Raw genomic sequence first — 23,257 nt, 5'->3', positions numbered from 1 at the left:
ATTAAAAATATTATAAAATTTTGTTCCATCTTGTTTTTTTGGTAATAAAATATTAAAATACTCTCTAATTGTATATGAAAAAACCTCCCTCTTTAATACACTATTTGACAATAATTTGAAAAAAAATGTTGAGAAATATATAGTCATTTCATATACGTAGCATGAGAAGTATCATAATGTAGGAGTATATTACATCTATGATCAAACTTAGTTTGATACTTTTTTTGATTCATTAAAAATTCAATTTTACATGAATTCAAAATACATGAGTATATAATTAAAAATTCTTTCAATAAACAAAAAAACAAAACAAGAGAAAACTGTGAAATAAAATAATTTTTATTACAAAGAAACTAAAAATGTTAAAACAATTGAAAATACTAAGAAATATAGCTATATATTTAAAATTTAATAAGAAATTATGTTATAAATAATATTTTTAGGATAATTTGATCAATTTTTAAATTTAGTGGTGTACAACCATTTTAAAAATAAAATAAAAAGTTTAAAACCTATATAATAATACTATAAATTGGGTTTAAAAATTAATACATTGTAAATTATCATGTAGTGTCAAATTTGATAAGTATTATTACAAAGTGATTGAGAATTCTGAGATATTGCTAAGAGCTAAAAAAAATCAAAAATAAATAAACATAATGAGAAAGAAAAATAATATCAGAAAATCTGTCTTTTTTCTGCCATAACACAAAACACATATTTATATTTTTTCATTTTAAAAAGTTTATAAGATGCTTAATTGACGATAAATAATAAAATATTATTAAACAAAAAAATATCGGACCCATGCATAGCACGAGATACATCATCTAGTATAACATATAAGAGTGAATAGATGAGCATAGGGTCGTCAAGGGTATTTGTGGAATTTTACTTTGGTTATAACACATGGACCCACCCACCCACCCACCCAAAACCCCCCACCTTTGCTCTGAGATTCTTTGTTAAATGGCTTCTTCAAGTTTATTTTTTAATTAAATAGACTACAAGTATTCTTTTTATGGAAATGAACCATTTTTTAAAATTTAAATTTATTTTTGATTTAAAATTTATTACAAGTATTAAAAGTTACAAATTAGTCCACAAATCACTAACTTACAGAATTTAAACAAAACCCTCTACCAAAATCTTATACACATTTTACAAATTAGTTCAAAATTTGATTTGCGATGGACAGATCTATTATCGATCCGACCAATATAAGGATATGTCAATTATTGATCCGACAGATTGATTATGGATCCGATTGATATATGGACATATCAATTATCGATCCAAACGATATATGAAATGATTGAATCGATCCGATCGATATATGGATAGATCAATTATTGATCCGACCGATTACATATATATACATAGTTTTTTTTTCTTTTTGAAAAGAAATGGACTAAAATTAAATGAGAGTAGAAAAATTTTAAATTTGGGAGGAGATAGATTACTTAGGAATAAAATACTAGCTTCAAAAAGAAGAAAGTTGAAGAAATATTAAGTTTTTAGTAAAAATGAAGAAGATAAAAGTTAGAAAAAATAATAATTTGAAATTGAAAAAGTAAGTTAGAATTTTATATTTTAAACTAGGTACTGAAGGCCAGTGCCAGCACAAGCCCAATATATGTTATTTTTAAGCTGTTAACTATTGTAATTTATAATATTTTTTTGACATCATAATTTATTATTTTATGTTGTTTGTTATTGTATTTATAATGCTCTTCTTGTTCAAACTTTTGTAATATTGATAGTCAATTTATATTTTAAAAGTAATATAATTTTTTAATTATTGTGATTTATAATATTTTTTTCTATTTTAATTTAAGTGATATTAATATAATTTTGAGAGTCAATCAAATATCACGATTGAAGTAACGAAACCAACATGTCTTGAATGACTCATAATAATTAATTAAAAATGATATAGCAAAAATATTATAAAAAATACTTCTGAAATTTTTTTGAGGGGGCCTCATATAAGATATCAAATTAATTTAAAACATCAAGAGTTAATTATCATTTTATGTTTATTTTAATTTTTTTATTAAATATTATTAATTTTTTAATACTTAGATGACTTATAATAATTACTTTGGGGTGATATAGTAAAATTACCGTTGAAGCAGTGGAAGCAGATATGTCATAAATATATATTTTACTTTTTTAAAAAAAAATTTTTTTATTAATTTTCTAATACGTAAATGTCATATAATAATTAATTAGGGGTAACCTAGTAAAATCAAGAAGCAAGCAGACAACCGAAAGCAAGCATGAGAACCGCCAGTTGTCTAATTCCAGTAACTGCTACTCACACTTATATATAGTAGCACGATTGAAGTAGCAAATTGAATGACTCATAATAACTAATAAGAAGTGATATAGCAAAGTTGTTATAAAAAATACTTGTGAATTTTTTTTAAGTGAGCCTTATATAAGATGTTAAATCAATTTAAAACACCAGGAGTTAATTTATCATTTTATGTTTATTTTTTTTTAAATAAATATTATTAATTTTCTAATACTTAGATGACCAATAATAATTATTTAGGGTCGATATAGAAAAATTACTGTTGAAGCAGCTGAAGTGGACATGTCATAAATATCTATTTTATTTTTAAAAATTAAATTTTATTAATTTTCTAGTACGTAAATGTCATATAATAATTATTTAAGGGTGATATAGTAAAATCACGAATCAAGCAAGCATCTGAAAGCAAACATGTCGACCGTTAGTTGCCTGTCTCCAAGAGCTGCTACTCGCTCTTCCATATAGTAGTACAAGTGAGAAGAAGCCAGTGCAAAGCACGAACCCAACATCTATTCTAAATTAATATAATAATAATAATCATATCAATTAATGTGACATCTTTTGAATTTTGAAATTTAAATAAATTTATTTTTTAAAGTAATTTTTGCATACATTCTTAAAATATTTTAAATTATCAATAATTATAATTTATTATTTAAATAAATAATTTTATTTTAAAAATTTAATTTACGATCAAAATTAATGCTACATACCTCAATACACAATAGAGTGTAATACTTGCATTAGTTATACAGAAGATAAAAAAAATATATCAAACAAGGTACTACAAATACACATTAAACTAATACATGCATTAACATTACACTAAGAGAAAGAGAGAGAAAAAGAGAAAGAGAAAAGTAAAGTAAAGTAATAATATACTTTGTAAACAGCTTTCATAATTTTTAATATGTCATTATATTTTATTTTTTTAAAGTTTTTTTTTTTTAATTTCATTTTAAAATAAGAAAATGAAAATAGGCCATTTTTGTTAATTAGAAACTCAACAGCCTGTTGGCCAAATTTTCTCCTTCGCTCTTGCTCACTCCGTCTCTTTGCTCTCCTCAATTTATCATCTTACTCTGGGTGTTTAATATTTTGCTACGATTTGCAGCTTAGATCTGCTGCCTCTACAGCTATCAGGTGAGCTTCCCCCCATTTCTCCTTTTTTCTTATTCCGTTTTTTTTCCAGATTATTTGTCTTGTTTTTAAGATTGTTTTGGTTTTTAATTTGAAAAATGATGCTTTGAATCTTCCATGGGAGATTCCTGTACAATAGATACCCTAAATAAAATTGAATGATCCATAGACCAAAACTTTTGCTATAATGAAAGAAATAATGATAACTTAACTTGAAATCCTTTACTTAGAATTTTTGTAACTCTTTATCCGGGCTCATGACCGGCAGTATGAGTGAGGTCACACAGGCGGAGTTTTTATGATAACAGCAAGTGCCGCTGATATTTAAAATTGTGATTTTGCTTATCCCACTAGCATATGGGTTTGGTTGACCCAGAAGTATGACTTATGACTTCTTCTGGCAGTTGCGGACATACTATGCTATTAGCGATAAGGGCTGTTTCAAGTCTTTCTTTTATGAATCATCTTGGAACTTTTACGAATCTATTTAGGAATAGGCCTATAGATGGTTAGATGCTTTGTGGAAGACATGTATCGCTGATATAAGTAATATCAAGATGAGTGATATAAGGTAGAATAGAATGCTATAAGGTGTTGGCTGTTTTAAATGAGAAGTCAGAATTTAGATGAAAGTGATGTAGGAACAAATATATGTCCCTGCTCAGTAAAGAGTTATTGTTGTACATTTCTAGTTAGAGAGAAGTTGAGTTTCCTTCATCTAACAGTTTGAATCCCTATGCTTGGTTGGCGGTTAGAGGTGTGATTCTGATTGTTGAAAACTCTAGAAAGAGGAGGATTCTGATTACATATGTTGGTTTTTGCTCGTGGGTGAACACTTGGAAGAGAGTGTGGATCATCTCTTACTGAATTGTCTATCAGGCAGCATCACGAGTATGAGGAAAGATAGTGCATGATACAATGGACCATGCCAGGTACTACGAAGGATGCACTATTCAGTTAGGCCTTTGGAAGACGGAAAAGAAGATGCCAGACATGGGATATTGTTTCATTAGCACTTATATGGACCATATGGAGGGAGAGAAAGTAAGAGAGTTTTTGTAGGGAAAGAGCTTGATTTTGTACATTTGAGGAATAGCTTCATGTTTTTAATGCCTTCTACTTGCACCTGTGAAGTTCCCATTTCTATAGAAGATTGGATGTCTTTCGTAGAGAATCATATCTTTCTATATTCTTTAATTTTTTGGTATAGCTCTCATATATTGGAGTTTTAACCCATTATTAAAAATTAGAATTTAATTGATATAGACGTGTCCCTGCACAGTATAAGGTTAGTCTAGAGCAAACCCAGTAGTTAATGGAAATGGAAAATATGCACACTTTTATCTCATCTGAATATTGATTTTGTATGAAATTGCTGAAAATCTTCGGCATTAGTTTTTCCCTTGCATAATTTATAGTATTAAAATTCACTTTTTTGTTGCTACCTTTTTCTTCCTTAGTTGTCTGTCATATAGCTGTTGTTGATGGACAAATGAGGACTGATCACAGTTCTTCTGTTGTACACCAACCTTATGCTACTTTTTAACTTAGTTTTCCTGCTTGTCAAATGATTATATTTGGTTATTTAGTAAAGACGACAGAGATAATTTCTGGTTCCATTTTCTTTTGACTTTGACTAGATGAGAAAGACTAAAGATGGAATGAAGGCTGACAGGTTTTTAAGATCCGCATCTGCCGACTCTGATCCGCTTGTTCTTGACATAGATGATTTTAAGGTGATGCCTTGGATACCATTTAATGTGACTAGAAGATTATGCCAATTTAAGCTTTAGAAATTTGGTAGTTAACAGGCAGCAATGTGCTCTACTTACTAAATGCAGGGGGCTTTCTCCTTTGATGGATTGTTTGGTAACTTGGTGAATGAGATATTACCTTCTTATCAAGAAGAAGAATCAGATTCAGCGGAAGGGCATGTAAATGGTGTTGGAAGTGATGCTCTACCAAATGGGAATTTGCGAGCACCGCCAGATGCGGGAAAGTCAGCACAAGGACTGTCAAGTCCCCTATTCCCTGAAGTTGATGCTTTATTATCCTTATTTAAGAATTCTTGTAAACAGCTGGTTGATCTCAGAAAACAGGTATAGTAAAAGAGTTTATGTGGATTCAGTGAGATAATACTGTTGCTGAAGACTCTTATTCTAATCCCCTCATATTTGATCAAAGATTGATGGGAACCTTGGCGATCTTAAAAAGGAAGTCGCGGTCCAAGATTCAGAGCACCGGAAGACACTTTCTGAGGTTAGTTTATTGAATTCAGTGTTGTGGTCATTATGAGATGAAGTTATAGTTCATTTATGGGAAACACTTCTTCTGGATAATATCTTTGGATGAAAGCACCTCATTGTTTTGCACTCTGCCCTTCATAAGTGTTGTGATAGAATAAGTAAATGACAAAATGATTTCGAGTAGCATTTCAAGTCACCATATATATGGGCATGTTTTTAATATACTTCTGAAATTTGTTCTATGAAAATGAGAGTTCATCCACTTGTTTCTATTTGTATCTCTTTCTTCGCTGTGTACCTCCAAAGGTGTTCAATATCCTTCATGCTGAGTGGAGCTTCTTTTTACCTAATAAAGACCTCAAGTTTAAGTTTGCTAAACATTGCAATTTGCAGCTGGAAAAAGGTGTAGACGGCTTGTTTGATAGCTTTGCACGGTTGGATTTGCGTATATCTAGTGTTGGCCAAACGGCTGCCAAAATAGGAGATCATCTACAGGTATATCTGCTTAATGCCTTCTTTGTTTTTGAAAGTCTTGTAAGAACTTGTTTTGGTGCTTGATTAAGGTTAATTTCATATGATGCTTTTATGTTTTATACAATTGGTTAAATGACTAGTGTTTATTTATGGTCAATTGCAACTTGTTTTTTCTTCCAGAAGCTTCCACTTTTACTTTGCGTTTCTTCTACTAATAATGAAATGTCTACTTTTATGAGCAGAAAGAAAGAGAATCTTTTGCTTAACTCTATAATTTCCGTTATGTTGATCTGTTTTCCAAGCTGTTTGAGACCATGTCATCACAGAATGCTGTTAGTCAGAATATATTGAATCTCTTTTTGTGTTCAGAGTGCAGATGCTCAGAGAGAAGTTGCTAGTCAAACGATAGAGCTCATAAAGGTAAATTTTTACCGACTAACTTCTCAGTTATCAAAACAACTTTTGACTAGCTTCGTGCATGCTGTAAAACAGGTTCTATTCTCATTTTAGAACTGACAGTATTAGTTGCTTTCATTTGATAGTACTTGATGGAGTTCAATGGCAGTCCAGGAGACCTGATGGAACTTTCTCCTTTATTTTCTGATGATAGTCGTGTCGCTGAAGCTGCTTCGATTGCTCAAAAATTAAGTGAGATCCATATGCTAATTCTCATGCTGCAAACATCATAGCTCTACCTAAATTTTTTTGAGCTGTCAGTGTGTTGACTCCTTGCGCTTATTACTTAATAGCCAATGCATAAAGTTAAGGAAATTTCTGTTTCTTAGTTTTAAGAAAGATGCCAACATGTCATTTGGCTTCATTTCTAATTTTAGTTTACATTTTATATGGTAAGCTTCAACTTTGGAGTTTTATTGCTGTGTTCTGAATCTAATTTTCTTTCTATCTTGTCTTCGTCCTCTTTCTTTTCCTGTTCAGTCCCCTTTTCTGAAAAGACAAAATTCAGCATTGCATAGAGCAGCCTGAAGCATGGTCCTCTCTTTCTGTGTAGACCTTGATTTAGCTATTTTCCTATCTAGACTAAGAAAAGTCAACACTTAGTCTTCTCATGAGGTTTTCATGACATAAAATATGTATCTCTGTTTCTCAAAAAAAAAATCTGTATCTCTGTATTTTCATCTCGTAATCATGGAGGAGGCTTTGTGAACATCAAATCATTTTTGCCCAGTGCCATAAAATGTGTAATGGCTTGCATTCAGTAGATGTTTTCCATTACCGAGGGATATATCATATGTATGATAAATGACATAGTAGCTTAGCTGCTGCGAATGTCCTGCTGCTCGTTTTCCTTTTTAAGTTCTTTTTTGAGGGTTGGGAGGGGCATCTGAGAGTGGTATGGTGTGACAGTTGGATTTTGCAGGTCCAGGCCAGTGACCAATTGTCTCAAGCACTGTTCATTCTTCTTATTGCTTGTATTACTTTAGACCTAGATTTTTCTTTTTTGATAATGGTAACTTTGTATTACATCTCAACCGTACCTGGGTTGTACTGAAACCTTATATACAAAAATGCTCCAATACACTTATCTATGTCTATATTGAGTGTAAAACATCAATTACAGAAACAGTGTCTTAAAAGTATAGTTGGCTACACCAAAAACATACCAAAAACATAACAATAGACTACAGTCCAGCTTGACCTTTTGTGCACTATTCTCATTTCTCTATGCTCTCAAAACACCTAGAATTCCTTTCTTCAGACCTAGGTTCTTAATATCTTAATTATACCGATGCATGTACTTAGACAATGTTCTTTTCTGTTTGAGGATGTCTTCTCCTTCCTTTTCGTGTAGTTCCTCTTTAGATCAAAGAAATGGGCTTGACACTGATTTCTTTCTTCGTAGACAGAGTGTAACAGTAGTCTTTTCTAGTTGCAGTTACATTCCCAATGATTTTTCTTCTTTCCAGGGATCTTCATGTTAGGACTTCTTTTCTTCATTTTCGTTGATTTTTTATGAAGAGTTACATATCTTTCCACATACATACTAGGATCATTTGCTGAGGATGATATTGGAGGACAAACCATGGCTGTCTCATCAGCTGTCGGTAATGCAACTGCGAGTAGAGGACTGGAAGTTGCTGTTGCCAACCTCCAAGAATACTGCAATGGTATGCAATGAGAACTTATTTCTCTCTCTACTACTTCTACTTGTTGTATCTTGTAAGAACTGTAAGATAGATTTTAAAGACCTCAAATCCTCCAATTGCTGTTCTACTTAGTAAGTGCAGGAAGCGTTTTTGTAGAGGAACTGGGTATTTGATTGAACTCCATACCATGATTAAGTGGAGAAAAGGAAGTAAATCTATCACTGGAAACATCTGATATGAAGCTTCAAAACCTTATCGACAACTTTTTCAATTCTTGAGATAAGCACTTGATGACTGTGGTTCTATACTTTGTACTGTCTGGAGTGTTTTTTTGTTTTCAGTGACTGAGAAATCTGGCCGGAGCCAACCCCTTAAGCCAACTGCAGCCTGGGAAACCCAGGGATGATGGGCCCTCCGTTCTACCCTTCACTAAAATACTTGACTTAGTTCGCCCTTGGTGCAGGGCTCGATCTTGTGACCCTAAGCAAGTCCCTCAACCCATGCCAATTGAACTAAGCACCTGTGGCTCAATTTGAGTAGCTTGTCAAGCACTAGAGCTACATGTGTTCAGCAGCCAACCCCTTAAGCCAACTGCAGCCCCACAAACTCAGGGATGATGGGCCCTCCGCTCTACCCTTCACTTAAATACTGGATTTAGTTCGCCTTGGTGCAGGGTTCAAACTTGTGACCCTACGCAAGTCCCTCAACCCTTACCAATGAACTAAGCCCATGTGGGCTCAATTTGAGTAGCTTGTCAAGCACTAGAGCTACCTGTATTCAGTTTAAGAAATTCTTTGAGCTTTATCCAGCTTATTTCCTTTGTTCGTGGTGTCCTTTTTTTTTTTTTTTTTTTTAGATTTTCTTGTTTTAATTTGTTTTGAGAAACATCTGGTCGGTAAGGTATTGATAATGAAAATGGTAAAGATAACCGAAGTAAAAGAAACAACAGTAGTGATAGAATTTAAGTGTAGGATAATGTAGAATGATACTAATAATTCCATGTTCGACTAAACCATGCTCTCTCGCAAAAAAGAGAGAAATCGCTCGACTACCTGCTAACCTTCTATCCCAATCCCCGGCTTCCATGCTCTCCTATCTAGGGGCATGTCCTTGGTGAGCTACGCATGTCTCCTGTTCTGTCTTATCACCTCTCCCTAATTCTTCTTCAGTGTACCCATACCTCTCATTAGCACTAGCACCGTCAACCTCTCGCACCTCCGCACGGGGGCATATGTGCTCCTTCTCTTCACATGCCCAAACCATCCCAGTCTCTTTTCCTGCATCTTGTCCATCACAAAGGCTACGCCTACCTTGCCCTGCATATCCTCGTTCCTAATCTTGTCTCTCTTAGTGTGCCCACACATCCGTCTAAGCATCCTCATTTTCTCTACTTCCATTTTCTGGACGTGGTGAGTTCAACACTCTGCTCCATACAACATAGTTGTTCGAACTATCATTCCATAAAACGTATCTTCAAGTCGCGTTCTTATCACACAGGACACCAAATGCAAGTGCTCCACACAACATAGTTGTTCTAACAATCATTCCATAAAACGTATCTTTAAGTCTTGGTGGTGCGTTCTGATCACATAGGACACCAAATGCAAGTGTATCTTTCCACTTGTCTAATCTTGATGAACAGGAGGACAAATTAGAGTAACCCATAGTTGCGTTGGTTGGAGGTAGCAGGTTTTCGGTGGGTTAATCTAGGTGCCGACAAGTTAGCGCCGATAATACTGTTATCAACCAACAGAAAAAGGACAATAAGAAAAAAGATGATAAATATATGTATGAGGTATGCCTTCTCAAAACATATATGTTGAGGCATGCCTTCTCAAAATATATGCATGAGGTATGCTAGTAATGACCGCTTATAATCAGAATTGATGTACCTCAGAGTGCTGGTGCTTTTATTTTTAGAAAGTACCCAACAAATTGACAGATTTTATGCATCTGTTTTAACCATATAGTTAAACCAGCAATCATTAGTTTTGTATAAGTGATATTGGTATTAACTGAGTTAGAAACTATTACTGGGTATGAAGTCCGTTTCTTTCATGTGTTTTTCTCGAGGCAGACTCATATGCCATTTAAGATCTGTCTTGGGTGGCACCGGGGAAGGTTCCGCTGTTAATGGTCTCCTTTGTTCGGCAGCTACTTTTTTTTTTTTGCTCATCCTTGTTTTCCTTCTGCTTTACATGTTTAGACTTAGTTGTTGTTATACTTGCATTAGGTTTGTTCAGAAAGTTTCTCTATTTTATTTAAATACATTTATGTCCATGTAAGAATAAGTGAGAATTGGAAAACCTCTTCATATTAACCCTTAATTTTCCCTTGAAGAGAAGTCATCTACCTATCTTGTATGGGAAAGATATAGACCTGATAAAGTGGAAAAAATACAGAGGATTCATAAAGTTGACACCAAATAATTTGGGATTTAGACGTAGTTGATTTATTGATAGTACATGGTATGCACGATTTGTAGAACGATAATATTGAGAAAATAACATTTATAGAAACTGTGGCAACTTGCTAATTGGGGAAAAAAAGAAGTGAGAACTCTCATTATCATCTTAATTTTTTTCCTTGCCTTTTAACCTACAAGTCAATAGTTGCTTTCTCATCGAATGACATATTAATTTTTCTTTTTATCTGGTGACTGTAGAGTTGGAAAACAGACTACTAGCTCGATTTGATTTGGCTTCACAGAAACGCGAGCTGTCTACAATGCGGGAATGTGCTAAAATTTTGTCACAGGTAAACAAGTAAAATATTTAGACCTATCAATTTGTTCCTCAGGTTAAATCTCCATGTGTAAAGTTTTTCTATGGAAAAACTGTGCTAAGGTGCAGCTGATCTTGATCTTAAAAAAATTAAGTGAACGAAAAACTTGGAGCTTTATGAGAGTGGTTATTAAATTTTTCATTCTTGATCATGTTGGTTGCTTCCCTTTTGAATGCTAGCTGAAATTTTTGTTCCTGTGAAAATAATGGAGAAAAATTATTATTGAATTATGTGTCTACATAATTACATTGACACCCTATTTATAGACACTACATTACAATCCTTTTCTAAGTTGGATTTTGTATACTATTCTTATTCCTATTCATATTCTAACACTCTCCCTTAAGCTGGTGCATACAAGTCATATGTACCTAGTTTGTCACAAATGTAATTAATGCGAGGACTGGTGAGGGACTTGGTGAAGATATCTGCAAGTTGGTGCGCTGCTTGAAGCCAACACTTCCATCCACGCAACCAGGGATCGATCCCCGGTTCATACAACACCTTAGTTTTAATGGTCACATCAGGGTGTTACCGGGAGGCTATGGCGATGTGCATGGTGGGTATGATTTTGGGGAGAGGAATGACGAGGGAGTGGCTCTGTTCGATTTTGCGAGGGCCTTTGGGATAGTGGCAGTGAATTCGAGCTTTTCGAAGGAGGATCACCTGGTCACCTTCCGAAGCGCAATAGCCAAGACCCAGATTGACTTTCTGTTGCTTAGGAAAGGGGATAGGGTGCTGTGTCGGGATTGTAAGGTCATTCCGAGTGAGAACCTTTCGACCTAGCACAGGCTTCTGGTGGTGGACCTGGGTTTAAAAAAGGATAGGAAGAGAAGGGGTGGGGAGGGCTGACCTAGGATAAAGTGGGGTGGCTTGATGTCGGTGAGTGCGTTGGAGATAAGGGAGAAGGTGGCGGTGATGGGGGTGTGGGAGTGTAGGGGGGACGTGGATGGTATGTGGGATAGGGCGGCTAGGCGCATTAAAGAGACGACTAAAGAGGTGTTGGGTGTCTCGAGGGGCCGGGCTGGTCAGCGTTGGGAGGACTGGTGGTGGAATGAAGAAGTTAAGAAGTAAGTGGAGACTAAGAAGGGGGCGTATGCTAAGTTGGTAGAGAGTAAGGATGAAGAGGATAAACAGGTAAATAGGGAGGAGTACAAGTTAACTAGGAGAGAGGCCACGTGAGCAGTTACAGTTGTGAAGACGACAGCGTTTAAGATCTTGTATGACGGGTTAGAAGAGAGAGACGGGAAAAAAGGTTGTTTAGGTTTGCTAAGGCTAGGGAGAGGAAGGGGCGGGACCTTGATCAAGTGAAGTGTATTAAGGGGGAGGATGGTAGTGTGCTGGTGGAGGACGTGCATATTAAGAGAAGATGGCAGTCGTATTTTCATTGTCTCTTAAATGAGGAGGGGATGAGGAGGGGGACAGGGACATTGTGTTAGGGGAGCTGGAGCACTCAGAGGGGAGTCGTGATTTCAGCTATTGTAGGCGTTTTAAGGTGGAGGAAGTCAGCGAGGTTATTCGCAGGATGCGGAGGGGTAGAGCGACGGGGCCGGATGAGATTCCTGTGAATTTTTGGAAGTTTACAGGCGGGGCTGGTGTAAGGTGGTTGACAGAGTTGTTTAACGGCATCTTTAAGACTGCGAAAATGCCCGAGGCTTGGAGATGGAGTACCATGATTCCTTTATATAAGAACAAGGGTGACATCCAGAGTTGCACCAACTATAGGGGTATTAAGTTATTGAGTCACACGATGAAGATTTGGGAGATAGTGGTCGAGCGGAGGTTGAGGAGGATAGTGTCTATTTTGGAGAAAGCTTGGATTTATGTTTGGGCGCTCGACGACGGAGGGAATTCATCTGGTGCAGAGACGAGACTGGTGGAGCAGTATAGGAAAGGAAGAAGGACCTGCACATGATGTTTATCGACTTGGAGAAGGCATACGACAAAGTCCCTAGGGAGGTGCTTTAGAGATGCTTGGAGGTGAGGGCATGACCCTAGATAAGAAGGTGTGGATGATGCGAATTAGGATAGAAGGCTAGTGCATGTGGAGGGTGCCTTTGGTACGTCAGTGTAGGGTACTGTGTGGGTGTCTTAACTCTGTTGTGCCATCATGTTTCATGCTTTTATTATGAATTTGTTTATTATTCTTTATCTTAAGCCGGGGGTCTATCGGAAACAATCTTGCTACTTCTCCGGAGGTAGTGGTATGGACTGCGTACATCTTACCCTCCCCAGACCCCACTGTGTGGGGATACACTGTTGTTGTTGACCACTTGACTTTACAAATTTTGTAACAATATTTTTCGGGAGTATCTTTTCTCTGACAAAGTGAATCAATCTCCATGTGCTTGGTCCTCTCATGGAACACTGGATTAGATGCTATATGAAGGGCTGCTTGATTATCACATACAAGTTCCATCTTACCAATTTCTCCGAATTTTAGTTCTCTTAGCAATTGTTTGATCCAAACTAGCTCGCAAGTTGCTGCAGCCATTGCTCTATATTGTGTTTCGGCACTAGATCGAGCAACCATACTCTGTTTCTTACTCTTCCAGGACACCAAATTACCTCCTACTAAACAACCATAATATCCAGATGTAGAACGTCTATCAGAGGGTGGTCCTGTATATCCAATGACTTTATATATCGCAAAATACGAACAACTGCATCCCAATGACTATAACAGAGGGAAGTCATAAACTGACTTACTGGTTTAGTCACTGTGAGATAATTCAACTTTCCAATCAACCGCCTATACCTTCCAGGATCACTAAGTGGCTCCCTTTGTTTTGGCAAAAGTTTAGCATTTGGATCCATAGGAGTGTCAATGGGTCGACATCCCATCATTACTGCCTCCTCAAGAATGTCTAAAACATACTTGCGTTGAGAAATAACAATACCTGATCTGGACTGAGCAACCTTAATACCTAGAAAGTATTTCAGTCTGCCAAGGTCTTTAGTCTGGAAATGCTGAAAGCGATGTTGCTTCAAGTTAGTGATACCATCTTCATCATTGTCGGTGATAACAATATCATCAACATAAACCACCAAATAAATACACAGATTTGGTTCAGAATGGTGATAAAACACTGAATGATCAGCTCCACTACTAATCATGCCAAACTCTTGAATCGTTGTGCTAAACTTTTTGAATCAGACTCGAGGGACTGTTTCAAGCCATAGAGTGACTTGCGCAATCGACATACAAGGCTACTAGACTCCCATCGAGCAACAAAACTAGGTGGTTGCTCCATATAGACTTCTTCCTCAAGATCACCATGCAGAAAAGCATTCTTAATGTCCAACTGATAAAGAGGCCAATGACGAACGACAGACATAAAGAAAAAAAGACGGATTGATGCTAATTTAGTCACGGGAGAGAAAGTGTCACTATAATCAAGCCCAAATATTTGAGTATATCCTTTGGCAACAAGGCGAGCCTTTAGCCGAACCTGACCATCTGGACTAACTTTGACTGTATAAACCCAACGGCAACCAACAGTAGATTACTTTGACTGTATAAACCCAACGGCAACCAATAGTAGATTTACCTGCAGTTAGTATGTAAAGCAGACATCTCCTCAATCATAGCCTGTTCCTTCCTGAATGGGAAAGTGCTTCACTTATAGTCTTAGGGATGAAAATAGAGGACAAAGATCATACAAAAGCATAATGAGGTGATGACTAACGATGATAACTCAAGAAAGTATAATGTGGGTTAGCATTGCGAGTGGATCTTATACCTTTTTGAAGTGCAACTGATTGACTAGAAAGAGGCAGGTCCGCAATAGGGGAAGCATCAGACACATGAATCATCTGGGACTGATGCTGGACGTGGTAAGTCAAAAGTGGTAGCACTGTAGCTGGAGAAGTAACCGTAGATTCCTCAAAGATTGGTGTGGGTAAGACTTGAGGTATGGGTAAAACCTCAGAGATTTCAAGATGATCAGAAGATGTATATAAGGTTGAGATTCAAAGAATGTGACATCAGTGGACATAAGGTAGCGACCTAGATCAGGTGAATAGCATCGATACCCTTTTTGAACTCGAGAGTAACCAAGGAAGACACATTTGGGAGAACGAGAGGTTAATTTATCTTTTCCGGGGGGGCTAAGTTATGAACAAAACATATGCTCCCAAAAACACAAGGGAGGATAAAGTAGAGATGTGACTGAGGAAATAGTATGGAATAGGGAACTTCTGGATCGAAGATGATGGCATTCTATTGATGAGATAGCAAGATGCGAGGATTGCATCGCCCCACAAACGCAGCGGAACATGGGATTCAATGAGGAGTGCGAGCAGTCTCTATGAGATGCCTATCAAGGGCACGTGTCAAACGACTAACAGATGCAAGATTAAAAGGACAACAGGGACATAAAGAACAGGGTCTAGAGTGACGGAAGATAGGGGTTTGACTTGTCCAACTTCTTTTGGTTATGTTCGAATTCCATTAGCTAAGGTAATAGTTGGAAGAGATTGTGAATAAACAATATCATACAGAAGTGATTTGTCACCAGAAATATGATCAGAAGCACCTGAGTCCACAATCCATGATCCAAAGGTAGGAGATTGTGCAGTTGAGGCTATTGGTAGAAATATATGCTTACTTGCTTGATACTGAAGATACTCGTTATATTTCTTGTGAGATAAATACACCCGTTGATCACCTGCGGTGTTAGACTGAGCAATATGAGCATTTTTAGGTGGTCGACTATGCAAAGAATAGCATATTCCACGTGTATGTCCAAACCTATTACAATAACTACACTTAGGTCGAGAATAACATACGTCACGAGTATGTCCAAACCTTTTACAATAACTACATCTAGGTCGAGATCTTCCTAATCGACCTTCCCCTCGTTGATTCTTCATAAACTTTGACATCTGAGTTTCTAATCTCATTAAGATTCAGATTTAATCATGAAAAAGAAATACTGCCGGAATTTGGCCGGAAAAAAGAAAAGTTGCCGGATATAAGTTCTGATGTTCGGAAGTTGCTCGGAATTAGAAAATAATCATATGAGCAGCCTCAAAATGAAGAAGCGAGGCTACTGAAAAAAAACTGTCGGAAAAGTTGACGGAAGACTCTGCATGCGCCGGCGTGTAGACTGATGCGCCTGTCGGAGAATTTATTCCGGCAGCACGTGAGGGCACGTGTGCCGCCTATTCTCGGCGAGTCTGACTGGGGTTTGCTCGCCGAGAGGTTTTGATCATGTTGTTGGTGTTGGTTTGTTTCGAAATTCACCGACGAAAAATATATTTGTTTGGACAACAACTTCTGTCACCGGAAAATGATGCAGCGATGCCGGAATGATATTTTCCTGAAAACGCATTGATACTATGTGAGAAAATAATGGAGAAAAATTATTATTGAATTGTGTGTGTACATAATTACATTGACACCCTATTTATAGACACTACGTTACAATCATTTTCTTAGTAGGATTTTGTACTATTCTTATTCCTATTCCTATTCTAATAGTTCCGTTTGGCCATGAAAATCATAATTTTTCGGAGTTGGAAATAGAGTTGAAATTGAAGTTGGAGTTGGAGTTGTGTTTGGCCATGAATATTAATTGAAGTTGTTTTTGAAATTTTGTGAGAGAAGTAGGAGTGGAAAAAGTGAAAGCAAGTTTTTCTTGTTTTCACTTTTCCAAATACAATTTTAAATTGTATTTGGAATTTTCATGGCCAAACACCATTGTTTTCACTTTTTTCATTAAAGTGAAATAATTTTCCGGAAAAAAGTGAAAAAATTACTCATGGCCAAACGGCTAGGTTATATACATTCAGATAGTTTTTCTGCTTTTGACGTATTAATTTTGGACATCAGTTTAACAGGGGTACCAGTGCTATGCAACACTATGTCGGATTATGTCCAATGTTCGATGTGGAGGTCATGAATGCAGATGCTGAATTGGTTCTTGGAGATCAGGGTTCACAACCCAGCCCTAGCAATGTTGCGCGTGGTCTTTCTTCAATTTTTAAAGAGATTACAGGTTATAAATTCTGAAATTGATCTGATTGAGAAGTGGTTTTCTTTGTAATACATGCCTCTTGATGCCTTGGATTTAATTTCAGAGACTGTGCGGAAAGAATCAGCCACAATAGCAGCTGTTTTTCCATCCCCAAATGATGTAATGTCAATACTAGTTCAGGTATGGTTTTTATTATTACTGGCGTTGTGCTCGAGGTAGTTAGTTGTTGAATTATCTTCTTCTGGTGTGATGGTGCATGCCAATAATAAAACAAGCTAGCTGAGAATATGGGCAGAGTGATTTTGCTAAATTTTGTCTTGCTATGTGACTTAACAAACCACTTTCTGATGAATACTCACTGTTTTTTCTGAATATTTCTCCCTATTAATGTTTTGAGCTTCCTTCAAGCCACTTCTATTCTCTATTGATTTTGGTGTCGCCATTCAAGTAAAAATGATTGCCGAATGCGTAACTATAAAAGCTGTACTGTGAATTGTGATATAGTGATTAATCCGTGGTGGTTTTCAGCGTGTCTTGGAAGATCGTGTTCCAAAGCTACTTGAGAAACTCTTACTGAAACCCTCTCTTGTTAGTCTACCTCCCATGGAAGAAGGAGGACTTATATTAGTGAGTAACATGACAGAGAATTTTCTTCTGTTGGTACCGACCTTGAAGGGAAAAAATGAGCCACTAATTTATCGTTTCTTTATTCATTTCTTTGCATTCAGTATCTCAGATTGCTAGCTGTGGCATATGAGAAGACACAGGAGCTTGCTAGAGACTTACGTGGTGTAGGGTGTGGTGACTTGGATGTTGAAGGTAGAAATACTTTTCGTCATCTCAACTTTGCAAATATCTGCTTAAATTTTGTGTGTAAATGTGTTGGAGCCTCCAAGTGAAGAATACAAAGATCTGCATATAACTGCTTTTCATTTGGACCAAACATTGCCCCAAAATAATATTTTGAGATGCACCTTTATGGAGACATGTACAAGCCCCCAAAAATATTGTTAGTCAACTCTGACATCTCTTAATTAACTAAGATGCAGAAACAATTAGGGCTGTGATGAATGTCTAAAGCGCTACACTCGAAGGTATTGCTATTGGTTGAAAAAAACTTACCTCAATTCCCCTGAAGACGGTTCATTTTTTTTGTCTGAAGGGAGTGAATAACGAATGTCTAAAGCGTTAGAAGTCGTTGCTATAGGATGTAATAAAAAAGATCTACCTCAATTCCATTTCAGAATGGTTCATTTCTCGTCTCGTGGGAGTGAAAAGACACTGAATATCGCAGGAAAACAATTAAAAATAGCATAAGCATAAGCAGCTAATCAGTTTGATCTACTAGGCTGTCAAGAAAGATGAAGTTCGTTCTTTTGTTTTTTTCCTTCTGGCGTAAAGGAAGAAGATCATTGAATGAGAGGTAGAAGCAAAAGAAGGAAGATTAAATTTCTTCAATTATTGAATGGGGGAAAAAGAAGGTAAACAATTTAAAAAACAAGAGAAGGTAGAATAGGGCTAGTGAATCTTGGTGGTTTACAGATTGTTGAATGAACCAAGCGGCGCTCTTACACAGTCAAGCGTGAAGCGAGGCGTAGCGATTCTCTGCCCTGCCCTGAAGCGAGGGGTAGCGCTTTGATACATCGTTAGGAGAACCACCCCTAAAAGCTAGCTGTTAAGTTGGGAGAGCCCAAGGCTATATAAGCTCCACATCAGCTCCCCATTTAACCGATGCAACCGATGCAGGACTCAAGTCCCATATCTGGCAATAGGATCATAACGAACCACCACGCTCCGCATCCATCCTCCTCGACGGCTTCACTCTGGGTAGCTTTCACTGTCACTCTACTTGTGTAGGTAGCTATTTCTCTGGTAGCCATTTTCGAGACACAGTGGGCACAGAGGGTGATGGGTGGCTCTGATACCATTAATACAACCTTAGGAGAATCACACCCTAAAAGCTAGGTGGTAAGGTGGGAGAGCCCAAGGCAATATAAGTGCCACATCAGCTCCCTATTTAATTGATGTGGGACTCAAGTTTCATACCTTGCAATAGGATCATAACACGCATCTCTGCCCTGAAGCGAGGCAGTAGAGAAAAAGCTTGCGCTTTTGGTGTCGAAGCGAGACAATTGGGAATCTAGGGTTAATTATCAAACTTACGGAGAGCAGACTTGCACACTTTTCTTGCTCTTCGACTTCTGCATCTTCTCTTCCCCTTTTGACTGCTGCTACCTGCTACTTTTCTGCTGCTCTTCTTCACGTTTTCTTCCCTTCTACTCTTTTTTCTATTTTTTTCTCTCCTTATCTTCTTCTTTTCTCTGCTGCCACTTGACTGCACTGCTGGGATGGGGCTTACTTTTTCTCTTTTTTACTCTTCTTGTTTCAGTTCTTGGACTTGCTGCACTTTTTTTCTCTGTTCTGTTAGATTTCTTATCTGTTTTGTAATTTTGTTAGCTTTTTATTTTATTTTTTGCTCCTCTTCTTTTCTCTGTACTGTTAGTTTTTAATTCTCTGTTTTGCTGTAGCTTAAAATATTTATTTTTTTAAATCCTCTCTTCTCCTCTGTGTAACCCTCCCCAGACCTTACTTTGTGGTATGTTGTTGTATTTTAGTGAAATCCGTAGCTTTTTTACTCAAGAGTTTGCAATTCTTGAATAAGAATGGGATGTTTTGCACCAAAGAAAAAGAAGAATAAGATATTGCTCCTTCTGTGATTTGGTTTTTCATTTGCTTAATATGTTATGAGGATTGTTGATTTTCTAGTTCTAGCATGTATTATTAATTTAAGAATTGAAAGATTTACTTAATATGTTATTTCTATCGAATTCTTGGTTATTTGTATATTTAAAATATTTTTTTGTATTAAATTGTGCTTCAGTTGAAGAAAGTGCGTGCTCCGCTTCATGGCTCTCGCTTCTGTTAAGCAAAACGTCGTTGCTTTTTCCGCTTCTCGCTTTCCAAAACACTGCTACCACCCGTATGGCAGGCTGATGACAGAACAGAAGTCTAGGACAATCCCACTTTTTTTCTTTCTTTAGTTTCTCCTTTCTTTCCAAAGGTTATGTGTTATCTAGCTATTGATAGTAGGAAAAAAAAGAAGAGAGAGGAGATATATTGATGAATTGATGTTTTGGTAAATAAACGAAACACCTTTTACAGGTATCAACCATGATGATACACATATGATATTTGACTACAACAACATTCCCAGTGTATTCCCACAAAGTGGGGTTTGGGGAGGCTAAAGTGTATACAGTCCATACCACTACCTCAGATGAAGTAGAAAGGCTGTTTTCGATAGACTTTCGGCTCATGACAAATAACAGTGTACAAGCAGAGGACGTAAAAACGAACAACAAAAATGCGGTAACACACCACTAGATAATAGAAGAAACAAGACACCCATAGAGTAATACTATGAACTACATATCCAAAATCACAAACTTCCCTAAAACACCACGAATAAGAAACCACAAGACACATTCACAACACTTAGACTACAGGTAAAAACGCCAAACAAAACACTCTCTCTCCTAGTAAGGACACACACTTACCCACTATACCTCTAGCCTAATCCGCATCCTCCAAACCTTCCTATCAATCACTTTTGTCCAATATTTTTTTTGGCCTACCTCTAACCCGTCTGAAACCATCCATAACAAACCTCTCACACCTCCGTACTAGGGCATCCGTGCTCCGCTTCATCACATGCCCAAACCTTTTCAACCTCACTTCCCGCATCTTGTCTTCCACCGAAGTCACGCTCACCTTCTCTCGAATAATCTCATTTCTAACCATATCCCTCCTAGTAAGTTCACACATCCATCTCAACACCCTCATCTCCGCGACCTTCAACTTTTTTTTTTGACTTGCACCGGGTGTCCGAGTACTCTTCGAGTCCCGACTAATCCTGGGGGTGCACAGGCCCTTGGCAAGGAGTTTCCCGTAAGTGCACCACGGTTAATTCAGGGTTTCACCCAGTCCGATGGCCCTCAGAAATTGTTTGCACCCAGTGGGAATCGAACTTGAGACCTTTACCTCAAGGCTCAAGCCAATTACCACCAGGCCAACCTGGTGGGAGTTTGGCCAACACTCTGCTCCATACAACATAGCCGGTCGGACTGCCACTCTGTAGAACTTACTTTTAAGCTTATGAGACATCTTCTTGTCACACAAGACTCCTAAAGCGAGCCTCCATTTCAACCACCCTGCACCGATATGATGCATGACATCCTCATCAATCTCCCCATTCCCCTCAATCATAGACGCAAGATACTTGGAACTCTCTTTCTTTCGAATGACTTGAGACTCCACCTTCACTACCACGTCTGCCTCATGTGTCGAATCACTGAACTTACACTCCAAGTATTCCGTCTTGGTCCTGCTCAACCTAAATCCTTTAGACTCTAGGGTCTGTCTCCAAACCTTTTACTTACCATTAACTCCTCCCGAGTCTCGTCAGTAAGCACTACATTATCAACAAATAACATACACCAAGACACCTCCCCTTGAATATGCCGAGTCAAAACATCCATCACCAATGTAAATAAAAAGGGACTAAGAGTCGATCCTTGGTGCAAAACAGTCAAAACAGGAAAGTGTTTTGAATCTCCTCCTACCGTTCTCACACGAGTCTTCGCTCTGTCGACATGTCCTGGATCGACCTATTGTACGCCACAGGTACACCTCTAACCTTCAAGCACCTCCACAACCTTCTGAAGATCGATGGACACTATGTGCAAGTCCTTCTTCCTCTCCTCTCCCTATACTGCTCCACTGATCTCGTCACAAAATGAATCGCTTCTGTAGTCGAGCGACAAGGCATGAAACCAAACTGATTTTCGGAAATAGTCACAAACCTCCTCAGCCTTAACTCTACCACTCTTTCCCAAACCTTTATAGTATGGCTCAACAACTTGATGCCTCTATAGTTGTTTCAACTTGATATTTGACTAATGGTGGAAATGAAACACCTTTTATAGGTGTCAGTCATGATAATACACATGATATTCGACTAAAGCTGGAAAATATCTCACGAACTTAATATTCTAGTTCTAACATCCTAACGTGTACATTTGAACTCAAATTGGAAAAACCAACTTGAGTTTGCTTATTATGAAGATATGAAGTACATAATCAACAATATGGCTAACAGAGAACTTACTGGGAAATTGCTGGAAAAGTCATGATTATTGGAATCTTCATAGAAAATGTTTAGTTGTTTGAATCTTGTCAGAAAGTTTATGCCATAACTATGGTTTGGAAAGATGTGGGTGCCTGCCAGAACACTCATCAGAAAGAGATGCAGTGTTAACAAAGTGATAACTGAAAAAGAGGCATGATGATCTGGAAATGGCCACCAGTAGAGAAATGCAGTACCACTGGAACAGTTTCCAGCAATTGTCGCTGTGCACTGCCGCCAAAACAAAAAAAAAGGGTAGCCCGGTGCACTAAAGCTACCGCTATGCGCGATGTCCGGGGAAGGGCCCCACCACAAGGGTGTATCGTACGCAGCCTTACCTTGCATTTCTGCCAGAGGCTGTTTCCAAACTGCCGCCAAAACAATCATCAGAAAACGTGTACTGCTAGAATTGTCAGGAAAAAAGAGCACGGTTTGCTGAAATGCTTACCAAATATTAAGAATGGTTCCACTAGCATGGTAACAGTACTAAAATTATAAAAGAGCAAATTAGTTGAAAGAGAAATGCGTAAAATGCGTCAGTCTGTTGGAGCTTTAAGCACAGTCAAATTGTAGGCTAACCACAGAAAAACCTCCAGTGAAGAAGCAACAAAGAATAGAAATGTAATGCAAGAAAATGTATATGTAAACACAAAAAAATGATTATTTGGACAAAAGAATGGAAAAACTATAGTTGAACTATATATATATAGTTGTGCCCTTGAAGACAGAATCCATGTGGTGAAGTTGCACACCTTAGCACCTTTATCTAAAGCTCCAATTAAGCAAGTCGAAGCACACAACGTGGGCTTCACCAAGCTTCAGGGCTTAAGCGTGATTTAGGCTAGCCTTCAACAATGGTGTGAAATAATAGAAAAACTTTAGTCCACTGACCTGCCCAGTAGACTGAAGATACTTGGATCTTTACCTAGATAGTATAGGATTGATACCATATGAAAGTAAGAGAAGAAGAGATACTGACGATTTGGTGATTGGATAAATAAAAGACACACCTCTTTAGTCGT

General features: G+C 37.4%; 1 protein-coding gene across 6 annotated transcripts in view; it reads left to right on the top strand.

The window, feature by feature from the left end:
- The first annotated feature begins 3,309 nt into the window (after window positions 1-3,309).
- The window catches only part of LOC107858661 (exocyst complex component SEC10b), a 58,213-nt gene continuing 38,265 nt past the window's right edge, over window positions 3,310-23,257 (top strand). For all 6 annotated transcript variants that reach the window (XR_007052020.1, XR_007052019.1, XR_007052021.1 and 3 more), the window contains exons 1-13: window positions 3,310-3,463; window positions 5,101-5,196; window positions 5,302-5,559; window positions 5,645-5,719; window positions 6,100-6,201; window positions 6,550-6,600; window positions 6,723-6,828; window positions 8,187-8,306; window positions 10,951-11,042; window positions 16,906-17,071; window positions 17,154-17,230; window positions 17,579-17,677; window positions 17,779-17,869. Coding sequence is in view for 3 of the 6 variants with exons in the window: in XM_047406391.1 (XP_047262347.1) it covers window positions 5,101-5,196; window positions 5,302-5,559; window positions 5,645-5,719; window positions 6,100-6,201; window positions 6,550-6,600; window positions 6,723-6,828; window positions 8,187-8,306; window positions 10,951-11,042; window positions 16,906-17,071; window positions 17,154-17,230; window positions 17,579-17,677; window positions 17,779-17,869 (1,333 nt within the window). In the remaining 3 variants the exon portion in view is untranslated. The remainder of the gene's footprint in view (window positions 3,464-5,100; window positions 5,197-5,301; window positions 5,560-5,644; window positions 5,720-6,099; window positions 6,202-6,549; window positions 6,601-6,722; window positions 6,829-8,186; window positions 8,307-10,950; window positions 11,043-16,905; window positions 17,072-17,153; window positions 17,231-17,578; window positions 17,678-17,778; window positions 17,870-23,257) is intronic.

The sequence above is a fragment of the Capsicum annuum genome, chromosome 2, assembly GCF_002878395.1.
Source record: "Capsicum annuum cultivar UCD-10X-F1 chromosome 2, UCD10Xv1.1, whole genome shotgun sequence".
Taxonomy (NCBI): Eukaryota; Viridiplantae; Streptophyta; class Magnoliopsida; order Solanales; family Solanaceae; genus Capsicum; species Capsicum annuum.
This window is presented reverse-complemented; position numbering and strand designations above follow the sequence as displayed.